Raw genomic sequence first — 22,910 nt, 5'->3', positions numbered from 1 at the left:
TGCGTTTCCACCACTGTGGACTGTGGAAACGCAATGTTGGACTCAGCACTTCTGGTAAATCATAGAAATACTATAGTCAAACCAGCCGATGAGGAAACCTATTCGGCTCCGTGGTATAGTCTGGCCCGAGCAGACTATAGATGAAGAAGACAACGGAACACTGGTAATACATTCCCAGAGGTCCATAGATGTTCCTAGATACCAAGAACATGCTAATTGGCCTTGTAGAAGTGGAGCAATCTTCCATTTACTTGGGCATGTACCTTTGGGCGAAAGTTCTGAAAATAGGGCTACAGCTTAACAGGTTATGGGCCCTATGCTTCATCCACCCAAATCTCGGCCAAAGAGGCTCTAATTACCCAGAGTACACTCTGTCAGTCACCAAGACAACGTGTGACTGAGGTGAGAGGAGGACCCACAGCGTTGACTTCATTAAAGTGAGAGCCACGTGCACGGACAAACCACTGTTCTAACAGGCAGTAAACGCTTTACATTTACATAGCTGAGTAGCCACCGAGGACCCACAAAGAGAAGGAGGGGGATGGCCATTAATTGCTAGTGCTAACCAGGATGTTGTGTGCTGCTGTATATATGCTGCTGGTCACAGACCTTTTCAGAAGAAGTCTGTTGCTAGGTCTGTTGCTAGGGGAACAGCTTTGGCCACGCCGCGTATATCCTGTCAGCTATTGTATTAGCAAACACAAAAACGGGGCAAATAAACGTGCACCAATTTAGAATGTTTATGTTGTCAAGTTAGAATAGGTCTATAGAAGTGTTTTAAAGATTAAACTGGACTTTGAAGAAGTCTTTATTCGTTGCACACATTGACAATGTAGTCATGCAGCGACACACACACACATGCGAGATGGCCGACACACACACACGAGCATCTCTCTTTTGGTTGCCGATGAAATGTCCTCTCTGTGCTTGACCCATTCCGTGGTTTCAAGTTTCAAGTTTCGTTTTATTATTATTTTTTGTCCACTTTTTCTCCCATCCCAATTTCGTATTTTCCAAATCTTCCCTCCCCTGTCTTGAACGTTGCTCGACTATGTCTCCCACTGGTCGGCTGTAGTGAGGATAGAAGCCTTGCATCACGTGTCCCCTCCAGGTACACGAGGAGGCAGCCTGTCGCATCTTTTCACCAGACAGCTCAAACTGGCGAGGAGTAACGAGTGGGAGGCTCACGCTGCCCCCGATACTTCCTGTTTCTGCTGTACAGGCGTCACCCAACCGACCTGTTCGCTGTCCACAACGTCCAATCCCCACCCACCGGCTTTCCCACCCTCTAACACTGCCAATTGTGTTAGTATGACGGCCGGCCAAGCCGGTAGCAACGCCGAGAGCTGGGCTCGATACCAGCATATCCTGCGTTAGTGGCGAGCGCCTTACCCACTGCGCCACTCAGCCGCCCTAAGTTTCCTTTTATTTGTTACATATAAGGTACATATACATTATAGTGAAATGCTTGGTTATGTGTGACCCTCTTGAGATTGTGCTTCAAAAAAACAGTATACAAAATATACAATATACAAAACTAAAATGCAAATGAGGTTTATTTCTTGGTCATGTAGCATGATGTGCAATATATATATTATATTGAGTGCTTTGCATGTATTTAATACATGTTGATGCATGTTGTTGATGTGTGTTGTGTTAGGAACCGGTTACAGGTAGGCTCAAATGTACAACACGGGAGACAGAGGAAAGTTCAACCCTGAAGGACATTTAATAATACGTTGCAAAAAGTGAACGCACTCCAATGCGGTGTGTGTGTGTGTGTGTGTGTGTGTGTGTGTGTGTGTGTGTGTGTGTGTGTGTGTGTGTGTGTGTGTGTGACGTGTGTGTGTGTGTGTGTGTGTGTGTGTGTGTGTGTGTGTGTGTGTGTGTGTGTGTGTGTGTGTGTGTGTGTGTGTGTGTGTGTGTGTGTGTGTGTGTGTGTCTTGAGCCTGGCGGGTGGGTATCCATGACTGGTGGGAAGCAGGGGGGTGAAGCTGTGAGGATAACGGAGAGAAAGACGGGGTACGTTTTCAACGGAAAAAAACGAGGGGAAGCACACGGGAAAAACGTGAGACGTCAAAAATCTCGGGTGGATACATGAAAAAACACAACAGGAGTAAGGTTAACATGACGGTGATGAAAAAACATATGGAGTAGAGGTAATGTCAAGATACTTGCCAGGCTGTCAATAAACGAAGATCTGACGCTGATGCATGGAGATCCTGGTCTTCTTGTAGGTGGTGTGGTGATTAGACGGCAGGTGCAGAGTCTGGGTGCATGGAAAAGCAGTGCAGGCGCATCACTAAAAGCCTAGTCTGAACGTGCACTTTGCTGGTGACAGGCTTGAAGCTGTAACCTCTGTAACCACTGCACATGTGCATCGTGAAGATTATAAAAACCTACACATCCCACATGGTTATCCTGCTCACATACAGTGCTGATTATATAAAACCTACACATCCCACATGGTTATCCTGCTCACAGTGCTGATTATATAAAACCTACACATCCCACATGGTTATCCTGCTCACAGTGCTGATTATATAAAAACGGTGCAGAACTGCTGGTCCGGTCTGGTCCGGTCTGGTCCGGTCTGGTCCGGTCTGGTCCTGTCTGGTCCTGTCTGGTCCGGTCTGGTCCGGTCTGGTCCTGTCTGGTCCGGTCTGGTCCGGTCTGGTCTGGTCTGGTCCGGTCTGGGCTGGTCCGGTCCGGTCTGGTCCGGTCTGGTCCGGTCTGGGCTGGTCCGGTCCGGTCCGGTCTGGTCTGGTCCGGTCTGGGCTGGTCCGGTCCGGTCTGGGCTGGTCTGGTCTGGGCTGGTCCGGTCAGGTCTGGTCTGGTCTGGGCTGGTCCGGTCCGGTCTGGTCTGGTCCAGTCTGGGCTGATCCGGTCTGGGCTGGTCCGGTCTGGGCTGGTCTGGTCCGGTCTGGGCTGGTCCGGTCTGGTCTGGTCTGGTCTGGTCTGGTCCGGTCTGATCCGGTCCGGTCTGGTCTGGTCTGGTCTGGTCTGGTCTGGTCCGGTCTGGTCTGGTCTGGTCTGGTCTGATCTGGTCCGGTCTGGTCTGGTCTGGTCCGGTTCCGTCTGGTCTGGTCTGGTCCGGTCCGGTCCGGTCTGTCATTTGTCCTGTCGGGTGTGACAGGCAGCAGGATCTGGGCTGGAGATGATGAACACCATCAGGGCTGTAAATGCACAGTTGGTCGTCTTCACACTCGTCTTCACACTCGTCTTCACACTCCCACTGACAGCCCTGTTACATTAACATGCCTTCCTCCACCTCCACCGCAGTCCCACTGCTCTCCCATGTGTCATGCTATTCCACGGGGACACACTGTCACTTTCAGGTCCCCATAATCAACTAAACGTGTGCGTGCGTGCGCGTGCGTGTGTGTGTGTGTGATAGAGAGAGCAAGACCATGCATATTTTACTCTCTTTGTGTGTGTGTGTGTGTGTGTGTGTGTGTGTGTGTGTATATGTGTGTGTGTGTGTGTGTGTGTGTGTGTGTGTGTGTGTGTGTGTGTGTGTGTGTGTGTGTGTGTGTGTGTGTGTGTGTGTGTGTGTGTGTGTGTGTGTGTGTGTGTGTGTGTGTGTGTGTGTGTGTGTGTGTGTGTGTGTGTGTGTGTGTGTGTGTGTGTGTGTGTGTGTGTGTGTGTGTGTGTGCGTGCGTGCGTGTGTGTGTGTAAAGACTAGTCCATAGATACAGATGGACAGTTTGTGTGAGACGCTCTGTGTGCAGCGTCACAGCAAACATGTGCCGTGTAGCCTCTACAGCCGGTGGCTTTGAAGTGACAGGCGAAGGGCAGACATCTGGCTTTTATTGGCTTTTATTCTCTCACCTTTCTCTCCATCCCTCGCTTGGGGGGACGGTACGTCGCTCCGCCGGGATGATGATATAATGTCCCAGCTATCCTCCAACCCTGAGTGAACTGTAGAGAGAGAGAGAGAGAGAGAGAGAGAGAGAGAGAGAGAGAGAGAGAGAGAGACATATGACGTTAGACCTTCTCTTCTACATAGTACTGCTGTCCAGGGCAACATAACGTTCAAATGATGGAGAATAACTATGAAGGTGAAACCCCTCAGTTATGCAACATATTACTATTTTATACTAGTGTGTATCTATTTTATATAATTGATACATATATATAGAGAGATATCTGTAGAGAGGAGGCACTTCAATCCAGTATGTATTATTAGTGGCGACAGAGGCTCGGGGAGGTAGAACATTCGTTTGGTAATCGGAAGGTTCCCCGGTTCGATTCCCGCTCCTCCCGGGCAGCATGTCAAAGTGTCCTTGAGCAAGACACTTAACCCCTAACTGCTCCCGGCGAGCAGGTCGGCACCTCGCATGGTCGCCTCCGCCGTCGGTCTGTGAATGTGTGAGTGAACGGGTAAAATGTGGGGAACAAAATTGTAAAGCACTTTGGATAAAAGCTGCTATATAAATGCAGTCTATTTACCATTTAGTACATCAATCGTATTTCTCCTCTCTTCTAAGAATATCTCCTCATCATCGGACCTCTCCCCTCTACAAACAGGCACATAAGGGTGCTTGAGCTTTTCCACTCTTGTCAAAAACTGCCCCTTTTTAAATGTTTTACCAGCCCCAGGTCATCAAAGGGTTCGGAGGAGAACAATAGATAGCATTGCCTTTGCATCATTTGTTGGAGTGGAAGAGTCACCATCGGCCCCCAAAGCGTCCCTATGGCTTTTTAAATTTGGAGAAAAAGTATAACCCTAAGGGGGTCTAATGAAACGTTTGAAAACTGCCCCTTTTTGTCTAGTGTTAATTGTCTTACTTTTTTATATATTTTCTATAAATTATTATAGACACAAAACAATGCGTTCTTTTTTAAGTTTCAGATGATTGCACAGATTTTAAATGGCCCACGGCTTGTCAAAATGCACTATACTATAAGCAACAGACATGTATGTAGAAGATATGGCCGCAGCAAAGAACCTCGGAAGTCTACGGCGAGGGCCGCCGTTTTCAGGAGCGGTGGAAGGTTTTTAACTGAAAGCTGAAACGGTTGTGTGTGTCTCGTTTGCCAAGAGACCATCGGCATTATGATCATACTTTAGATACTATTGCTACAATGTATGTATGTACATGTGTTTTATTACATGATGTATGTATACACATACCAATTATTCGCTTGTTCTATTCTCCATCCATCTATCATCCATAGCAACACTACATTATCACCGACACCCTGTTGGGGGATCCCCCTTGAACATCCCATCTGATGTCTCTCTCCTCCACGCCGCCTGTGGTGTTTATTTTCCTCTTGCTAGGTTTTAGGGAGTCGTTCCTCATCTTCATTGGGGAAAGTCTGGGAGTGTTCTCGACCTATTGTGATGTTTCTTCTTGATCTGTGAAGCCCATGGGGGCAATTCGTTTTTTCGGGCTATACAAATACATTTGATTTGATTTGATTTTAAAGAGTTCCAAGGTGAAGAGATATTACCAGACTAAGCTTAATTCATACCAACGGGTGGAGGACGTGGAACAGCTTGAAGCTAGTCTAGCCTCCCTTATGGAACAGCTTGAAGCTAGTCTAGCCTCCCTTATGGAACAGCTTGAAGCTAGTCTAGCCTCCCTTATGAAACAGCTTGAAGCTAGTCTAGCCTCTCTTATGGAACAGCTTGAAGCCAGTCTAGCCTCCCTTATGAAACAGCTTGAAGCTAGTCTAGCCTCCCTTATGAAACAGCTTGAAGCTAGTCTAGCCTCCCTTATGGAACAGCTTGAAGCTAGTCTAGCCTCCCTTATGAAACAGCTTGAAGCTAGTCTAGCCTCCCTTATGAAACAGCTTGAAGCTAGTCTAGCCTCCCTTATGAAACAGCTTGAAGCTAGTCTAGCCTCCCTTATGAAACAGCTTGAAGCTAGTCTAGCCTCCCTTATGAAACAGCTTGAAGCTAGTCTAGCCTCCCTTATGAAACAGCTTGAAGCTAGATAGCCTCCCTTATGGAACAGCTTGAAGCTAGATAGCCTCCCTTATGAAACAGCTTGAAGCTAGTCTAACCTCCCTTATGAAACAGCTTGAAGCTAGTCTAACCTCCCTTATGGAACAGCTTGAAGCTAGTCTAGCCTCCCTTATGAAACAGCTTGAAGCTAGTCTAGCCTCCCTTATGAAACAGCTTGAAGCTAGTCTAGCCTCCCTTATGAAACAGCTTGAAGCTAGTCTAGCCTCCCTTATGAAACAGCTTGAAGCTAGTCTAGCCTCCCTTATGAAACAGCTTGAAGCTAGTCTAGCCTCCCTTATGAAACAGCTTGAAGCTAGTCTAGCCTCCCTTATGAAACAGCTTGAAGCTAGTCTAGCCTCCCTTATGAAACAGCTTGAAGCTAGTCTAGCCTCCATTATGAAACAGCTTGAAGCTAGATAGCCTCCCTTATGGAACAGCTTGAAGCTAGATAGCCTCCCTTATGAAACAGCTTGAAGCTAGTCTAACCTCCCTTATGAAACAGCTTGAAGCTAATCTAGCCTCCCTTATGAAACAGCTTGAAGCTAGTCTAACCTCCCTTATGAAACAGCTTGAAGCTAGTCTAGCCTCTCTGCAGACGGCTTCTTCTAGCCTGTGATGAAAGCACCATGAAACCGACACACACCCAGTTGCTTATTTTCTTCACGGGGAATAGAGGCCTTGTACTGAATTTGTTTGTGTAGTTTTCTTTCTTCCAACATGGCTGCCTGTAACCACTGGTAACCACTTTCAAAAGAAAATGCCTTCTTTCTGTGGAAAAACACTGGAAAAGCATAATATTGCTACGCTATATTGTGCATTCTTTTCAAGATCCAGTAATAAAACACCAAATTATTGTGATTTTGTTTATATATTTCTCATAAATCAACACATGGCAACCGTTGTTTTGTACATACAGTAGCAACCGTTGTCTCTTGCACAAAATAATGATTGCTATGTTACAAGCAGACATAATCAAAACCCCATATACGCCAAAGCCTCAGACATGCAGGCATCAGGCAGCATACTATTCTGTCCTCCCTGTTCCCATATCAAGAGGCTCTCGCCAAGGATGTCCTTCATCTCCTCCTTTACATTCCCATTCACTTGAAGATCAGACGGCACTCACAGATGATTTCTCCATCAAATGTTTCAATGTTTGCAGATTCCATTTTACTCCATCCCAGTTATTATTATTCAATACATTTGAATAATTCAGTGTCTCTTCAGGCTATAAATTCAACTGAACCAAATCACTACTAATGCCCAGCCAACTATTAGATCCACCAACCCCTGTATTCTAGTTGTTAAACCCTTTAAAGGGGTCATATTAGATTCAGGTTCTATTATTGGCACAGTTTTTTTATAAATGTACATACATTCAGAAAAACGTGAGATGCTTGTTTTTTCCCAGCGCCTCAACCGTAGTAGATTTGTAAACATAGTACACAATGTATATTCTAGATACAAACTATAATTATAAGCTATAACTATAAACTAAACATAATACACAACGTATATTCTATCTATACAAACTATACAATACAAGGTATGTTAGCAGCGGTATGTGTGGTGTGTAAGTTATTATTATAAATATAATATAATATTGAATATTATATAAATGTTCAACTAATTCTATGAATTATTTTAATCTGTTTAACATGTTTGATGTGTTTTTGTCTAAATAATTTAAAGCACATCCTTCTAGCCTTGTATTGAACACAGTGGGTATAGCAACACACCACTGTCACCACATGTTTAATTCATTATTTCTTCCCCTGCCTGGCTAATCCCACACCCAACAATAAAAAGGACATTTTAGAAACAGGGCAGTGCATTAGACAAGCAGTGTCCATGGCTCCAAAAAGCACAACTAATTGATTAATCAGATTCATCCCATTGTGACATCATCGAGGGGGAAGCAATTCTGAACAGCTTGTTCAAGTTTCAAGTTTCAAGTTTTGTTTATAAGGTACATGTACATTATAGTGAAATGCTTGGTTCTGTATGACCCACCTGAAATTGTGCTTCACAAAACAGCAAAAGACCAAACAATCAGGGGCGTCGTTTTGGTATGGAAAGGTATGGCACTTGCCATACCTTGGCAAATTAAAAAAATATATATATATTTTTTTACATAATTAAAAAAAATGTATGTTGATTTAGAATTCGAATGTCAACATTATGAACGAAGCTTCGAACTATTCGGTACAGCCCTAGCATGTTTTGATATTGTCAATTATCTCACTTTTACTAGGTGACTTTTACTAGGTGACTTTTACTAGGTGACTAACTCAAATATGCCACAAAAAAAAAGGAAAATGGACATAGGGACGTTTTTAATCAAAGGGCAGCAGAGACAAGTGATACAGGGACACAGGTAAGGTCTAACAATGGCTTAGTGATTATAACAGTGCAGTTCAGCATTCAGTAACCCATACTTTTTGTGAACGTGTTTTTGATACTACATTCTGTTGAACACACACCTCAAAACCGTACCTAAGGAAAATTGGCTCAATTGCAAGAAAAATAATAGACAGTTATGATATTACATTCTGCATAATTTGTATGCAAAATATTGTGGTTCCCTGCTTTTGTCTGTTGACACATTTCTATACAAAAAATGCTTGTGTAGTCCTGTGTCATACCTAAATGTCATATAAGTGAATTGTATAGAAACAACTGACCAAAAGTGACTATTGCGCAACTGATTTGACCAAAAAAAATCCACCAATCTGAAGACTTCAAACTCTACTTCAAACAGCAAGGAGTACATAATGTACAGTAACCTAGCAGCTCAGACTGACAAATCCATACAGAAAAACCCATTTTCCATAATTTGTCCCCTTTAAATATTTCGTAGTACATTTCATACCTTACACTCTGTTGTTACAAACTATTTTAATGGTATCACTCCAAAATTCACCAAATCTTTTGATTTAGCATTTTGTACATTTTGAATGAATGAATGATTTTATTTGGATCTTCTTTTACAAAGCAATGTACAGTAGTAGAACATTTATAAAAGAAAGAAAATGACTGAAAAGGTGTAGGCTGAGGCCGAAGCTTATAATTGCCTACCCTTTTTTACATTACATTTACAAAAAAAAGAAAAAAAAAACATAATTCAGTACATAATTTTGCAAAAACAAAAGGTTACAAAAGTTTCATAGTTTTATATACAAAACATATACACATTTATTTATTCGTTTTTTATATATATTTTTGTCACAATTTTACTACAGTTAGTATTTTAATTAATTAATATTTTAGTTTTGTATATTGTATATTTGTATTTTTGTTTGGTCTTTTGCTGTTTTATGAAGCACAAACTCGTGATGGTCATACAGAACCAAGCATTTCAAACAAGAGGGTGAACTCTTCCAGCTCTGTCCACCCAAGCTGCACTGGGAGAAGAAGCTATATTGTCTTGTATCAAAGTTTCTCTTGAGGGGGAAATGTCCTCGCCTTCAGAGCGCCTCCTGCTGGGCAATAAAGATCACGGTGGTCCCTCTGCAACAGATATTAACCCTTTCACTACCACACTACCAGAGGGTTAACCCTTTCACTGCGACAATACAGAAGGTTAACCATTTCACTACAACCCTTTCACTACCACAACCAGAGGGTTAACCCTTTCACTACCACACTACAGAGGGTTAACCCTTTCACTACCACACTACCAGAGGGTTAACCCTTTCACTGCGACAATACAGAAGGTTAACCATTTCACTACCACACTACAGAGGGTTAACCCTTTCACTACCACACTACAGAAGGTTAACCCTTTCACAACCACACTACAGAAGGTTAACCCTTTTACTGCCACACGACAAAGGGTTAACCCTTTCACTACCACACTACAGAAGGGTTAACCATTTAACTACCACACTACAGAACCTTCTGTAGTGTGGTAGTGAAAGGGTTAAAGGCTCCGTCTGTGTCCTGTTCTGGTTCCACCAGCTCAACCTAAACAGTTCTGGTTCCACCAGCTCAACCTAAACAGTTCTGGTTCCACCAGCTCAACCTAAACAGTTCTGGTTCCACCTGGCTCAACCTACATGGTCCTACACACATTTAAATATCAATGAATAATAACAACAACAAAAAAATAAACAAAAAAGGAATAATTCATTCAGTACCATTACATCACTAAACCTACTAGCTTATTGCAGCCTGTCCATCCATTACACAATCAATGTGAACACCTCCTGTCGCTCGGCGAACAGTGTTTCACAAGTGCCTTGTGAAAAATGAAATGCAAGTGACTCATTGTACAGTACAGTGTGGCATTGCAGTATGTGGATGTTTCTGTCTTTGTATTGTATTGTATGGCATTATGCTGTGTTCTTTGCTTTTCAGTGAATAATCATCCTTGTGTGTGTGTGTGTGTGTGTGTGTGTGTGTGTGTGTGTGTGTGTGTGTGTGTGTGTGTGTGTGTGTGTGTGTGTGTGTGTGTGTGTGTGTGTGTGTGTGTGTGTGTGTGTGTCTTCAGGGGCAGGGGGAGGCTTCAGCCATGGAGGGCGACTGCCTGAGCTGCATGAAGTACCTCATGTTCATCTTCAATTTCTTCATCTTTGTAAGTGAACCACTGACTCTGTTTAACTCTTTAGTTAAAAGTCTGAAATCAAAACAGCAAGACCAAGGTTTTAATGTAATTGCAGAAAACAACAGATAGATAGATAGATAGATAGATAGATAGATAGATAGATAGATAGATAGATAGATAGATAGATAGATAGATAGATAGATAGATAGATAGATAGATAGATAGATAGATAGATAGATAGATTTGACAGCCATTTTGTGCTGATTCATTCATTTACACAGGCGTCTAATGTATCTGAAAATGTACCTTAAACACTTTCTGGATGCTCATAATTCACCACATCTGATGAAAATGTCATAACATTCTCTCTCTTTCTCTCTCTCTCTCTCTCTCTCTCTCTCTCTCTCTCTCTCTCTCTCTCTCTCTCTCTCTCTCTCTCTCTCTCTCTCTCTCTCTCTCTCTCTCTCTCCTGCAGCTGGGCGGTTCTCTCCTGTTGGGAGTGGGGGTGTGGGTGCTCGTGGACCCAATGGGCTTCAGGGAGATAGTGGCAGCCAACCCCCTGCTGTTCATGGGGGTGTACGTCATCCTGGCCATGGGGGGGATGCTCTTCCTGCTGGGCTTCCTGGGCTGTTGTGGAGCCATCCGTGAGAACAAATGCCTGCTGCTCTTTGTAAGTCACCTGTGGAGGACGATGGACACCGGGAGACATGCATGCTAGCTTTCCTGCCATGGCTCTTGGCCCTGGGCTTCACACTATGTGAGGCTAACATGTAGCTAATAGTTAGAATAGGTCAAATGAAGAGGACACATTTACCCAAGGGGATTAACCCTTACAGAAGGTTAACCTTTCACTACTACACTACAAAAGGTTAACCTTTCACTACCACACTACAGAAGGTTAACCTCTCACTACCACACTACAGAATGTTAACCTTTCACTACCACACTACAGAAGGTTAACCTTTCACTACCACACTACAGAATGTTAACCTTTCACTACCACACTACAAAAGGTTAACCTTTCACTACAGTACCACACTACAGAAGGTTAACCTTTCACTACCACACTACAGAATGTTAACCTTTCACTACCACACTACAGAATGTTAACCTTTCACTACCACACTACAAAAGGTTAACCTTTCACTACCACACTACAGAAGGTTAACCTTTCACTACCACACTACAGAAGGTTAACCTTTCACTACCACTACAGATGGTTAACCTTTCACTACCACACTACAGAAGGTTAACCTTTTACTACCACACTACATAAGGTTAACCCTTTCACTACCACACTACAGAAGGTTAACCTTTCACTACCACACTACAGATGGTTAACCTTTTACTACCACACTACATAAGGTTAACCCTTTCACTACCACACTACAGAAGGTTAGCCTTTCACTACCACACTACAGAAGCTTAACCTTTCACTACATAAGGTTAACCCTTTCACTACCACACTACAGAAGGTTAACCTTTCACTACCACATTACAGAAGGTTAACCTTTCACTACCACACTACAGAATGTTAACCTTTCACTACCACACTACAGAAGGTTAACCCTTTCACTACCACACTACAGAAGGTTAACCTTTCACTACTACACTATAGATGGTTAGCCTTTCACTACCACACTACAGAAGGTTAGCCTTTCACTACCACACTACAGGTGGTTAACCCTTTCACGGCCATGGTTAACCTTCTATACCGTGGTAGTGAAAGGGTTAACACTCTACTTGAAATAACCATCTGTCTCCTTCATTCTTCTAATTCAGTTCTTCATGCTCATCCTCCTTATCTTCCTGGCTGAGCTAGCGGCGGCCATCTTGGCCTTCCTCTTCCGGGAGCATGTGAGTAGTCGTCTCTTCACCCTTTCACTACCACACTACCAAAGGGTATAACCCTTTCACTGCGACAATACAGAAGGTTAACCCTTTCACTACCACACAACAAAGGGTTAACTCTTTCAGTACCACACTACAGAAGGTTAATCCTTTCACTACCACACTACCGTCTGTAGTGTGGTAGTGAAAGGGTTAATGGGATCGGTTCGCTTCACCAGGAGGCAGAACTTGCCATAGGAAAGGCTGCAGTAGTTGGCAGTAGTTGGCAGTAGTTGGCAGTAGTTGGCAGTCGTTGGCAGTCGTTGGCCGTCGTTGGCCGTCGTTGGCCGTCGTTGGCCGTAGTTGGCAGTAGTTGGCAGTAGTTGGCAGTAGTTGGCAGTAGTTGGCAGTAGTTTGCAGTAGTTGGCAGTAGTTGGCAGTAGTTGGCAGTAGTTGGTAGTAGTTGGCAGTAGTTAGCAGTAGTAACGTACGTGTTGTCATGACCAGAAGCAAGATCAGAAGTATTGCTGACATTCTCACAATGCTGTCGCCATCCTTTTCAAAGGTATCTTCCACATTCCGTGACAAATGTTGTGTTACATTCCCTCTATCACACGATCAAATATAGCTGCAAGCAGCCAATCGTGGGGTCCAAGTACATAGGCCAAACTATGTCTCAGTGAGAATCTAAGCTTGATATAACACTTTGCAAAAGTTGTATATCTCAAAACATAGAACAGGTGTGAACTAAGCTATTGTTTGGGGGCAACCAAAAGGATTCCTCCACAATTTCCTAAAGTGTGATCTGTATGTTTCTGCAGCTGACCAGGGAGTATTTCACCAGAGAGTTGAAGCGTCACTACCAAGGTCAAAACAACACGGACGTGTTCACCTCCACGTGGAACGCCATCATGACCACTGTAAGTCCCTACTTACACCCTATAGGGAGGTGTAGTCTGACCTCACTGGTTGTTCCATCTGTATAGGGATTTATCATTGGGAAAATGGATTATCGGCTATTGTAACAATTCTGCCGCATGGAAATTGAAAAGCTTTCTATTTTTGCACAAAATTAGTTCTCTTCTATCAACAACATTATTGTTTAAGCATTTTTGGTTGAAATAAAATTTGGCGATTTTCTTTAATGATTAATTGCGAATATTTTCATGTTGAGCTATAGATTGTGGATGAATAAGCACAGAAAGGTACACCATGCAAATGTTCATGCTTTATTTATTTTAAACTAGACGATTTCAAAATGGGCAATGGGGAAATACATTGCGTTGGACAGAGGGTGGAACACGAAAAACAACAATGACGTAACCACTACACCTCCCTATTATCTCCATACTATTTCCACAACCTCGTGGCCTGTGTAATTTACCACACACACAATGTCAATGCAGGGGCGGGGCTAGGGGGTGGCTACTTGGGCTCAAGCCCCGAATGTTTTCTGAAAAGCCCTGAATCTACTTAAAAAAAATTATATATTTTTTTTTATTTGTTTGGACAATTAATCATTGTTACATGAAAATATGTTTGCACCAGATTTAGCAGAAGCTAATTTCCATCTGTAGTCTATCCATCTGCTAACTGTATTTGAGTGAGTTAAGTCTTGGTGTTATGGTAGACTCAGACCTAAGCTTAAATCACAATCAACAAGTTGACAAAAACATAATTCTTCCACCTTAGAAACATAGCTAAAGTACGGCCATTTATAAATCAAAAGGATGCTGAAAACCAGATCCATGTCTTTATTAGTGCTGTCAGGCGATTAAAAAAATTAATCTAATTAATTACAGGATTTGTAATTAATTAATCTAATTAATCGCATTTTAATCGCATAACCATTTTATGCCTGATATTCTATATTCTATAATCATATTCAAATTGCATGTGTCCGGATGGCAGAATTCAGTACTGTATCTACAAAACCTTCTGTTTAATCATCTTCCATCTATTAATTTGCTTAGATTTTTCAGGTCTGGTCAATTTGAGCATAGCGTTATTCACAGTCAAAGATAAAAAAAAAATTTATTGATATTCTCATTTGGTTCATTACAATTTACTCAAGCCTAGTAACAGACACAGTATTTCTGACACTGGGAATACATTCCCTGAGATCCATAGATGTCCCTAGAATCAGATACCAAGAACATGCAAATGGACCATATAAAAAAAAGTCTGTAATGTGTATTCTACGTTCTTATGGAATGAACGAGATAAAAAAAAAATTATAAAAAAAAAAAAAAAAAAAAAATTGTAATTAATTTTGAGTTAATTTTCATAACGCGATAATTTGCTGTGTAATTAATTAATCTAATTAACGCGATAAACTGACAGCCCTAGTCTTTATCTCAAGCCGACTCGACTACTGTAATGCACTCCGGCCTCCCGAAAAAATACGATGATAACTATTTTATTGCAATGCACTATTGCATTATTTTATTCTATTTTACTAACTATTTTATTGCACTGCACTATTTTACTTTGTATCAGTGATAATCAAACCATAAACAAAGACGCCTATTAACACTTTCAGCGCCAGATGGCGCTGTTTACTGTTACTGTTGAAAGGCCAGCGCCTTTTAACATGGGGATACGTGGCTGTGTTTGCAGGCCTAAAGCTATATTATATATTATAGCTATGGATCTAATAATATAGTCGATTGTCATTGAGTTTCTTCCGGTCAAGATGCAAAAAACAGATCATTTTTCCATCCATACATTTCCGTTTTATACCGTTGTGAATATGAGTGTAGTTTCAGGGTGGTCTGGTGTAATTTCCAAAATGCTTCGTAATGGCCGGCAACGTGTATTCTAGTAAACGCGTTATGGTTTCTTCCCTGGACTAGCTACTGTTCACAAATCAAATCAAATCAAATTTAGATTATCGGTATTATGTTTCATCATGGATGCATGAAGGGGGGGGGGGGGGGGCCTCCGTGCTTTGATCGCAACCAACGGAACACACTACACACACACACACGCCCGATCAGCATGAAGGAATTTTTGGATCAACACAATATTGATACCATATAGTCCTTACCTTGACAAGGTCCCGAAAAGAATATTCCAATTATCTGATCGCCATTCCAAGTACTGATGTCGATCAAGGTGCCAACGTAATCCAGCATTGAACATGAACCCGACCCTGGTCGATGCATGCGTTATAAGCGTTTGGCTTGACCGAGTAGTTAGACCCCGCCCACAGGCCGCAGCTCGGCCCAGACACCAAGCCACATCGTTTCAAATGGAGTGCAATAGCGGCCGCAAGGCGTTAGGCGGCAGTATTGGACTTTTGAGATCTCAGACCCATCCCCAGTGATAACACAGGCTGCCGGCATGGCTTTATGAATGGAAATATCGAATAAAAGAAACAACGATGAAAACCCGACTATACTCTGGTTTTCGGGGGTCCTGGCGCTCAACGTTCGGCGAGTTAACCCTAGATCTTAGATCCTAATATGAAAAACGATGTGATTTATTGTTCTATGTCTTACCTTGACTTTGTCTATTTTGCTGCTATCTATTTTATGCTTTATGTCTGCACTTTATGCATTGCTCTTGATCTGCCAATGTTGTGCTCATTTTATGCCTGTCTTTTTTTATTGCTGTGAAGCACTTTGAGCTGCAATTCTTGTATGAAAGGTGCTATACAAATACAGTGTATTATTATTATTATTATTATTATTATTATTATTATTATTATTATTATTATTATTATTATTATTATTATTATTATTATTATTATTATTATTATTTGCTTCATTAATTAAAGGGTGTGAATTTAAGTGTTCCTAGTGCCTTTTGTCCGCTTTAAGGTATATACAGTTCGCCGATGACAACTTGGAAGCTCAGAACTTCTTTTGGGGTTTTTACAATGCCCGACCCAGACACAACAGCCGAGACGCTGTTTTTGTGTATAAAAGACATTCTTTTATGCCTCGACCTGCCCATGGAGAGGCTGATAGGATACTGTTTTGACGGGGCCAGCAACATGTCTGGGGGGTACAGGCTAGACTAAAGGAAATGTGTCCCGACTCTGTTTTTCACCACTGCGCAAAAAAAATATATATATCTCAAAGGCCGCACCCCCTACCGATTTAAAGTTCCAACGTGCCTGGTGACGGGTTGAAGTTGTGTACTTCTCAGGGGAGATTTAAAAAAGCCTTAAAGGATCAAATAATTCACGAGTACAGTTTTGAGTAAAACATCAAACATTTGTTTTTTGTTTAAAAAAATTATATCTTGCAGCATATTTTAAGTTTTTCTTTCTTATATTAAAATATATTTCGTTTTTAAGAATGTGTAAAGGATAGGCAAAAATAAGCATGTGTTTCAGCCTATTCCTTTTTTTCGGTCGTTGATTTTGGATTTTGTGTGTGAGCTTGCCTTTTATTTTTTTTATTTTTTGCAAGTCCACAAGGGGGTGTTTGATTGGTCTGTAAACAAGACCGAAAAATAAACTTCATCCATTCATTCACACAAATCATTATCACTTGTCTATTTACACGGCCGTGCCGATGTCTCCGCGTCCTTGTTTATATGTTTTCTGCCCTGTGTTTCAGTTTGATTGCTGTGGAGTGAGCAGTGCGGAGGACTTTGAGGAGAGTCTCTTCAGACTCATCAACCCCACTAAGCTGGTGCCCGAGGACTGTTGCCAGAGGAACGGTTACCCTGGAGACGTGGAGCAGTGTGTCAGTGGCAGCATGGCCATCAGACACAACAAGGTCATAAGATTGGCCTCACCACACACACACACACACACACACACACACACACACACACACACACACACAGGAATGTACCTAGGTGCACATCGTTAGCCTCATACGATAATTGCCTAAGTAATTTTCTTTGCCAAATTGAGATTTTTGCCAAACTGTAATCTCCTCACGCTGCTGCATCGCCCTATGTCCTCAGCCAATCAGAACGCTTGTTACGTAAAAAAAATCACCATCTACCTAACTCACTCGTGTGACTTGTGCATTTGTAACCTTACATACGCCGATCACATGACTTAGGCAAGTAAAACAACTGCCTTAGTGTATGACATGTATGTATGTACGAGGAAAAAATGCCTAAGTCACGACATATTTTGTTTAAAAGTCACCTTATTTTGTTACGCAATGGTTGTTGTGTTTTTGTATTTTTGCAAATGTGTTGATACATCTTGTGGAACATTTGATAAATTTGCTGGACTTTTTGTTTTTTGTTCTTTTCCAAAAATCGTGAAAAATTACTTACATTATATTATATTGGGGGGGGGGGCTTGCTACATGCGTTCACCCACTTCAGACACACGCCCACACATACAAGTGCAACACAGCAAGGTCAAAATAGAGGACTCTAGTAGTGTACATGTACACACTCAAACATGCATACCAAAAGGAATTGCCACATGGGTGTTAAAAGATGCACATAATCCAGTATTCATGTATTTTGTCAGTGCCATGCTCTTTCAGAAATGGCTGATTTAATGAATATTCCACTTTGTTTTCTGTAATGAACGTTTTTTTTTTTTTTTTTTTTTTTTTACAAAACCTGAAAGGATAGGTACATTATGCCACGTTAAAGAAATATTCAATAACACAATAAATATTCCACATTGATCCCCTTTGAACAGCCCATCTGAGGTCTCTCTCCTCCACGCCGCCTGTGGTGCTTTTTCTTTCGTCTATTGCTAGGTTTTTAGTGAGTCGTTCCTCATCTTCATTGGGGAAAGTCTGGGAGTGTTGCTGCATATGGATTTTATGGTGTTTTTTGTTTTTGATCTTTTGTGACGTTTCTTCTTGACTTGTACAAGAAGACTTGTACAGCCAATGGGCGCTATTCCATGTGATCTCGGGCTATACAATACATTTGATTTGATTTGATTCAGAACCATAAATGGCTGCATTTATATAGCACTTTTAACCAAAGCGCTTTACAATTTGTTCCTCACATTTTACCCTAACCCTAACCGACGGCGGCGGCGACCATGCAAGGTGCCAACCTGCTCATCAGGAGCAATTAGGGGTTAAGTGTCTTGCTCAAGCTACCTGCTCAGCGGGGGTGCTTGGACTGTTGCTGCTTCTAAGCGGTCGGGTCAAATGTAAAGGAATCATTTCCTCTCTGAGACAATGAAGCAAAAAAGATTTACATGTTTTTTCCCCCCTACAGGGCTGTTACTCTGCAATGGTGGACTACTTCGAGACCTACATCTACCTGACAGGAGCCATGGCGATCGTTGTCTTGACAATAGAAGTATGTCCAATATCTTCCGTTGTCTAAATGCAATTAACGTTAGTTCATCCTCTTCAAACCTTGTTCATACCGGAATTCTATGCTATTTCCATGATCTTGGAACAGTTAACATAGGCTTGCATACAAGAATAAGTCTCTTCCATAGCAAAAAACATTATTAAAAATAACGCCTCTCTGGTTCAGAACTGTTCTCTCTATGGCTGTAGTCCCTGGCGAAAATGAATATGAGACACAATAATAACTTTACAATGCAACAAGGAGAGCGATGGTTCTCTGAGAATGTGAAGCAGTTGCATAGACTTCTGTTATGCTTGTTAAAACGACGTAATGGTGATCAAAATTTGAAAAAGGGTTGAAACTCTAAACAATTGGTCACAAGGGTTAATTTGACTGTATTATTGTGCAACAATTGTACGGTCTCTGAGGACTTGTGGGTTTCTGTGTCACATAGTAAAGTTATTGTAACTAATCTTAGTTTTTACTGCTGAGCTGTATATGCCAAGACTAACTTGTGATGCCACGAAGCTACGCTTATATATTGACAGTAAATATTCACAATATATTTGTGAATACACTAACAGTAGTAGTTAGTTACTACTAGTTTCAATTATTATTTTATTAATTCTGTCCTGGGACTGGATCAGAATTTACCACAAACACATATCCCCCAAATTTGTATTAACGATAAAACTGCCCTGAATTTGAATGGTACTAATGAGGAAAAAGTCAACAAAATACTCTATTCTCTATCAAATTCCAGAGCAAAGGATATGGACTTGACACTGTTCTCCTTAAAAAAGTATAGAGACAATCTTACCTGTACCACTCCAGCTACTCTGATAATAAATCAGTAAAAAAAATGTTATCTACTTTTTCTCCCCATTTTCTATTTTTCTCCCATCCCAATTTCGTAATTATCCAATTCTACCCTCCCCTGTCTCGAACGTTGTTAGGCCATGCCTCCCACAAGCCGGCTGCAATGTGGACGAAGCCTTGCATCACGTATCCCCTCCGGTACACGAGGAGGCAGCCGTTGCATCTTTTCACCTGCACAGCACGATCTCTCAGTGGCGAGGAGTAACGCGTGGGAGGCTCGCGCTGCTTCCTGATTCTGCTGTACAGGCGCACCAACCGACCTGTAGGAGTCGCTGTCCACAACGTCCGATCCCCACCCACCGGCTTTCCCACCCCCTAATACTGCCAATGTGTATTAGTATGGACGACCAGCCAAGCCGGAAGCAACGGCGAGAGCTGGGGTCAAACCCAGCATCTCCTGCGTTAGTGGCGCCTAGCCGCCCAATAAATCAGTAATTTCACGAGAGCACATTTCCCAGTGCTTTTAAATCTGCAATTGTAACCCCTGTATACAAATCAGGAGATAAACAATTGTCGACCAATCAGTCATCTCAAAGGCTGTTGAAGAAGTAGTAGCACATCTTGAATCTGAACCCCCGCTGCATCCCACGCAGTTTGGGTTCAGGCCAAATCATTCAACTGAAACGCCATGCTGTTATTCCTCCTTGCAGTCGGATAAAGAAGGCGCAGTAGGAGCAGTTTTTCTAGACCTACCAACCACCAAGTACTCCTCTCAAACTCTACAAACTGCAAAAAATACCCTGAACTCGATACAATCATATCTATCCGGCTGCTCCCAGTGTGTGCGAATAAATGATGCACCGTCACCTTCATGAGCCTGCACCGTGTGGAGTGCCGCCCCCGCAAGGCTCGATTTCTGTACCACTATTGTTCAGTTTGTACATCATCATGTACAGTATGATCTCCCATCTATTATGTGACAGTGTGGAAATCCAGATGTACGCGGCTGACACGGTGATTTACTGTCATGGAAAGGCTGCAGAGCAAGTGGCTGCTAAACTATCAATAGCTATGGAGAATGTTGCAAAGATGCTCAATGATTCCTGTCTCACGTTGAATGTAGGAAAACAGGCACTATGTATTTTACCAGTAAACAAAAACATAAGGATTATCCTGATATAAATGGAAATAGAAAAATGTAAATGTTGATGCGTTCAAATAATGTAGTTATTATACTAGATCCCACCCTTAGTTTTAAGAAAAAAAGAAAAAAAAATGTAATACTATAATTTTTTTCAAACTCTGAAGCTTGAGGCCTCTTGAGTCTCTCTACAAACAAGCACTTACAACATTTGATAAGAAATCCCAACAATATCACCAGCTGTCAATAGCTTTTAAGGCATAATGTGTAACTTTCATTATGTACTCATCTGTTTTAAAGATGAACTCACAACGCTGCCCCTCCACGCCTTAAGGGCTCTGTGCACATGACCTACCTCTAGGGGGCAGCGTAGTGTTCCAAGACGAGACACTGCCTTTGCACAATCTGCTTGTTCGATTAAAGCCTAAAGGAGTGGAACGAGATCCCCACAGGTTTTTGAATCTACACACATGTTCAAACTGTTTGTCTTGTGAAGTGAAAACATGGATCCTGAGTAACTAATCAATCATGCCTGCGTTCATTTTGATTGATACTTGAAGGTATCTATTTCTCATTGTCAGGATTTCTGGCTATGAATCAGAATGACTGTAGAATCAGAAAGGTCTTTATTGCACATGAGAAGGAATTTGCGTCGTCGTTTGGTGCATCAACATTAACAGACAATTAAAGTACAATAAAATAAAATGGAAAATATAAACTAAATTAGAATAACAATACAATAGAATATAATATAGGACATGGCTGTACAATTGTGCAGGATTGTAGTAGAATATATACACTAAATTAGAATAAAAATACAGTGCAATTGTGCAGTATGATGTTGTTATGTGATTTTATCAAATTTTGTGTTGCTTAATAATGTATACTAGATTGTGTATTCCTTATACCTGCCCAGGGACTGCAGACTAGAAATTAGGCGATAGCTAAATCTGGTGTGATGCATCTCCTCTCATTAACAGTTTAGAGGTGATTTGTGACGTCGAAACCTGGTAACCAAGCGGCAGATGTTGGAGATTTAAATATTCCTGGTGCCAAAGTTTACTGTCAAGTACCTGTGTTTTGCTGACTATGCCATTGCTGACTATGTGCATTGTACATTCAAAGATGAAAACGAAAACAGCTGCCTTCTTTCACTGTAGTATGAGGCCCCCTTGTGGACATACATTGAATTGCGTGTGGCAGGAAAAATCTTTAAAAGTTTGTCCTTCATGTTCTACAATTACAGTAAAATGCCTTAATTCCAAGGGTCATAGTTCAGCACAGTTCATAGGGTCAACATCCAATGTCCAATGCCATGTGACTCCTGGCTGGGCTTTTCCTACTAGTCACTGTAACTGAATGAATGAATATGAATGAATTAATAGTTTTATTTCTCTCTATCTCTCTCTCCTCCCTCTCTCTCTATCTCTCCCCATCCCTCTCCCCCTCTATCTTGCTCTCTCTCTCTCTCTCTCCTCCTCCCCCTTTCTCTATCTATCTATCTATCTATCTATCTATCTATCTATCTATCTATCTCTCTCCCCCTCTCCCTCCGCCCCCCTCTCTCTCTCCTCTCTCTCTCCCCCTCTCTCTCCTCTCTCTCTCTCTCCAGCTCTTTGCCATGATGTTTGCCATGTGTTTGTTCCGAGGCATCCAGCAGTAACACGAGCACCGCAGGCAGAAGAAGAAGAACAACACTAGAGAAATAAACGTGTAAAGAATATAACAGTAGATGTTATTTGTACAGTATTGGTCTTTTATGTGTTTTAATGCATATGACTAAGTGAAGGGGGGGGGGGGGTTTGTACTGAACGGCCGAGCTTCTGAGGCGCTGTGCACACACAGAACGAGAAGAGGTGATCCTGATCACGGCTGACTGCTCCAATACAATGGATGTGTTTTGGTTTAATTGCAGCTACATTTTGCACTACGTAGTTTTCCCTGAAAGCAGAGGAATTAAGAGGATTTCAGAAACGACACACAAAAACTCAACCACCCAGCATTGCTTAGTAGTTCTACTAGCTCATTGATGCAGGGTTGTTTATAAAGTATTATGTAAAGTAAGTGTTATGTTGATCTGGTCTGTGTTGATGTATGTCATGGAGCACCTGTAAATTAATGCACCCTTCCCTTACATAAAGACTGTGTGTGTGTGTGTGTGTGTGCGCGTGCGTGCGTGCGTGTGTGTGTGTATTTCTATGTAAATACTTCAGACTGACAGTTTGTATTGCATCAGTGGTAATAAAAAAGGACTTTTTGTGTATCTATCTCTGTGATCGTGTTTGAAGATCTTATGTATCTGTAAATGGCACTGGCTGACATTAAAAGGACTTTTGTGATATGGTGATTTGTATCAGTTTGTTCAAAATCGT

The 22,910-nt window shown here is 41.9% G+C and overlaps 1 protein-coding gene across 2 annotated transcripts in view; it reads left to right on the top strand.

Moving 5' to 3' along the window:
* Positions 1-22,281, top strand: part of LOC311247108 (tetraspanin-18B-like) — a 79,658-nt gene extending 57,377 nt beyond the window's left edge. Inside the window, exons 3-9 of one of the 2 annotated variants that reach the window (XM_084337420.1) lie at positions 10,449-10,532; positions 10,978-11,172; positions 12,285-12,359; positions 13,154-13,252; positions 16,904-17,065; positions 18,498-18,581; positions 22,151-22,281. In XM_084337420.1, coding sequence (XP_084193546.1) covers positions 10,470-10,532; positions 10,978-11,172; positions 12,285-12,359; positions 13,154-13,252; positions 16,904-17,065; positions 18,498-18,581; positions 22,151-22,201 — 729 coding nt within the window. In that variant the 5' untranslated portion in view covers positions 10,449-10,469 and the 3' untranslated portion in view covers positions 22,202-22,281. The remainder of the gene's footprint in view (positions 1-10,448; positions 10,533-10,977; positions 11,173-12,284; positions 12,360-13,153; positions 13,253-16,903; positions 17,066-18,497; positions 18,582-22,150) is intronic. The other variant, XM_084337421.1, reaches the window with a different exon arrangement.
* The last annotated feature ends 629 nt before the right edge of the window (positions 22,282-22,910 follow it).

This window comes from Notolepis coatsorum (genome assembly GCF_963971535.1).
Source record: "Notolepis coatsorum genome assembly, chromosome: 20".
NCBI classification, from domain to species: Eukaryota; Metazoa; Chordata; class Actinopteri; order Aulopiformes; family Paralepididae; genus Notolepis; species Notolepis coatsorum.
The sequence above is the reverse complement of the archived record's forward strand: the minus strand, read 5'-3'. Positions and strand labels throughout refer to the sequence as shown.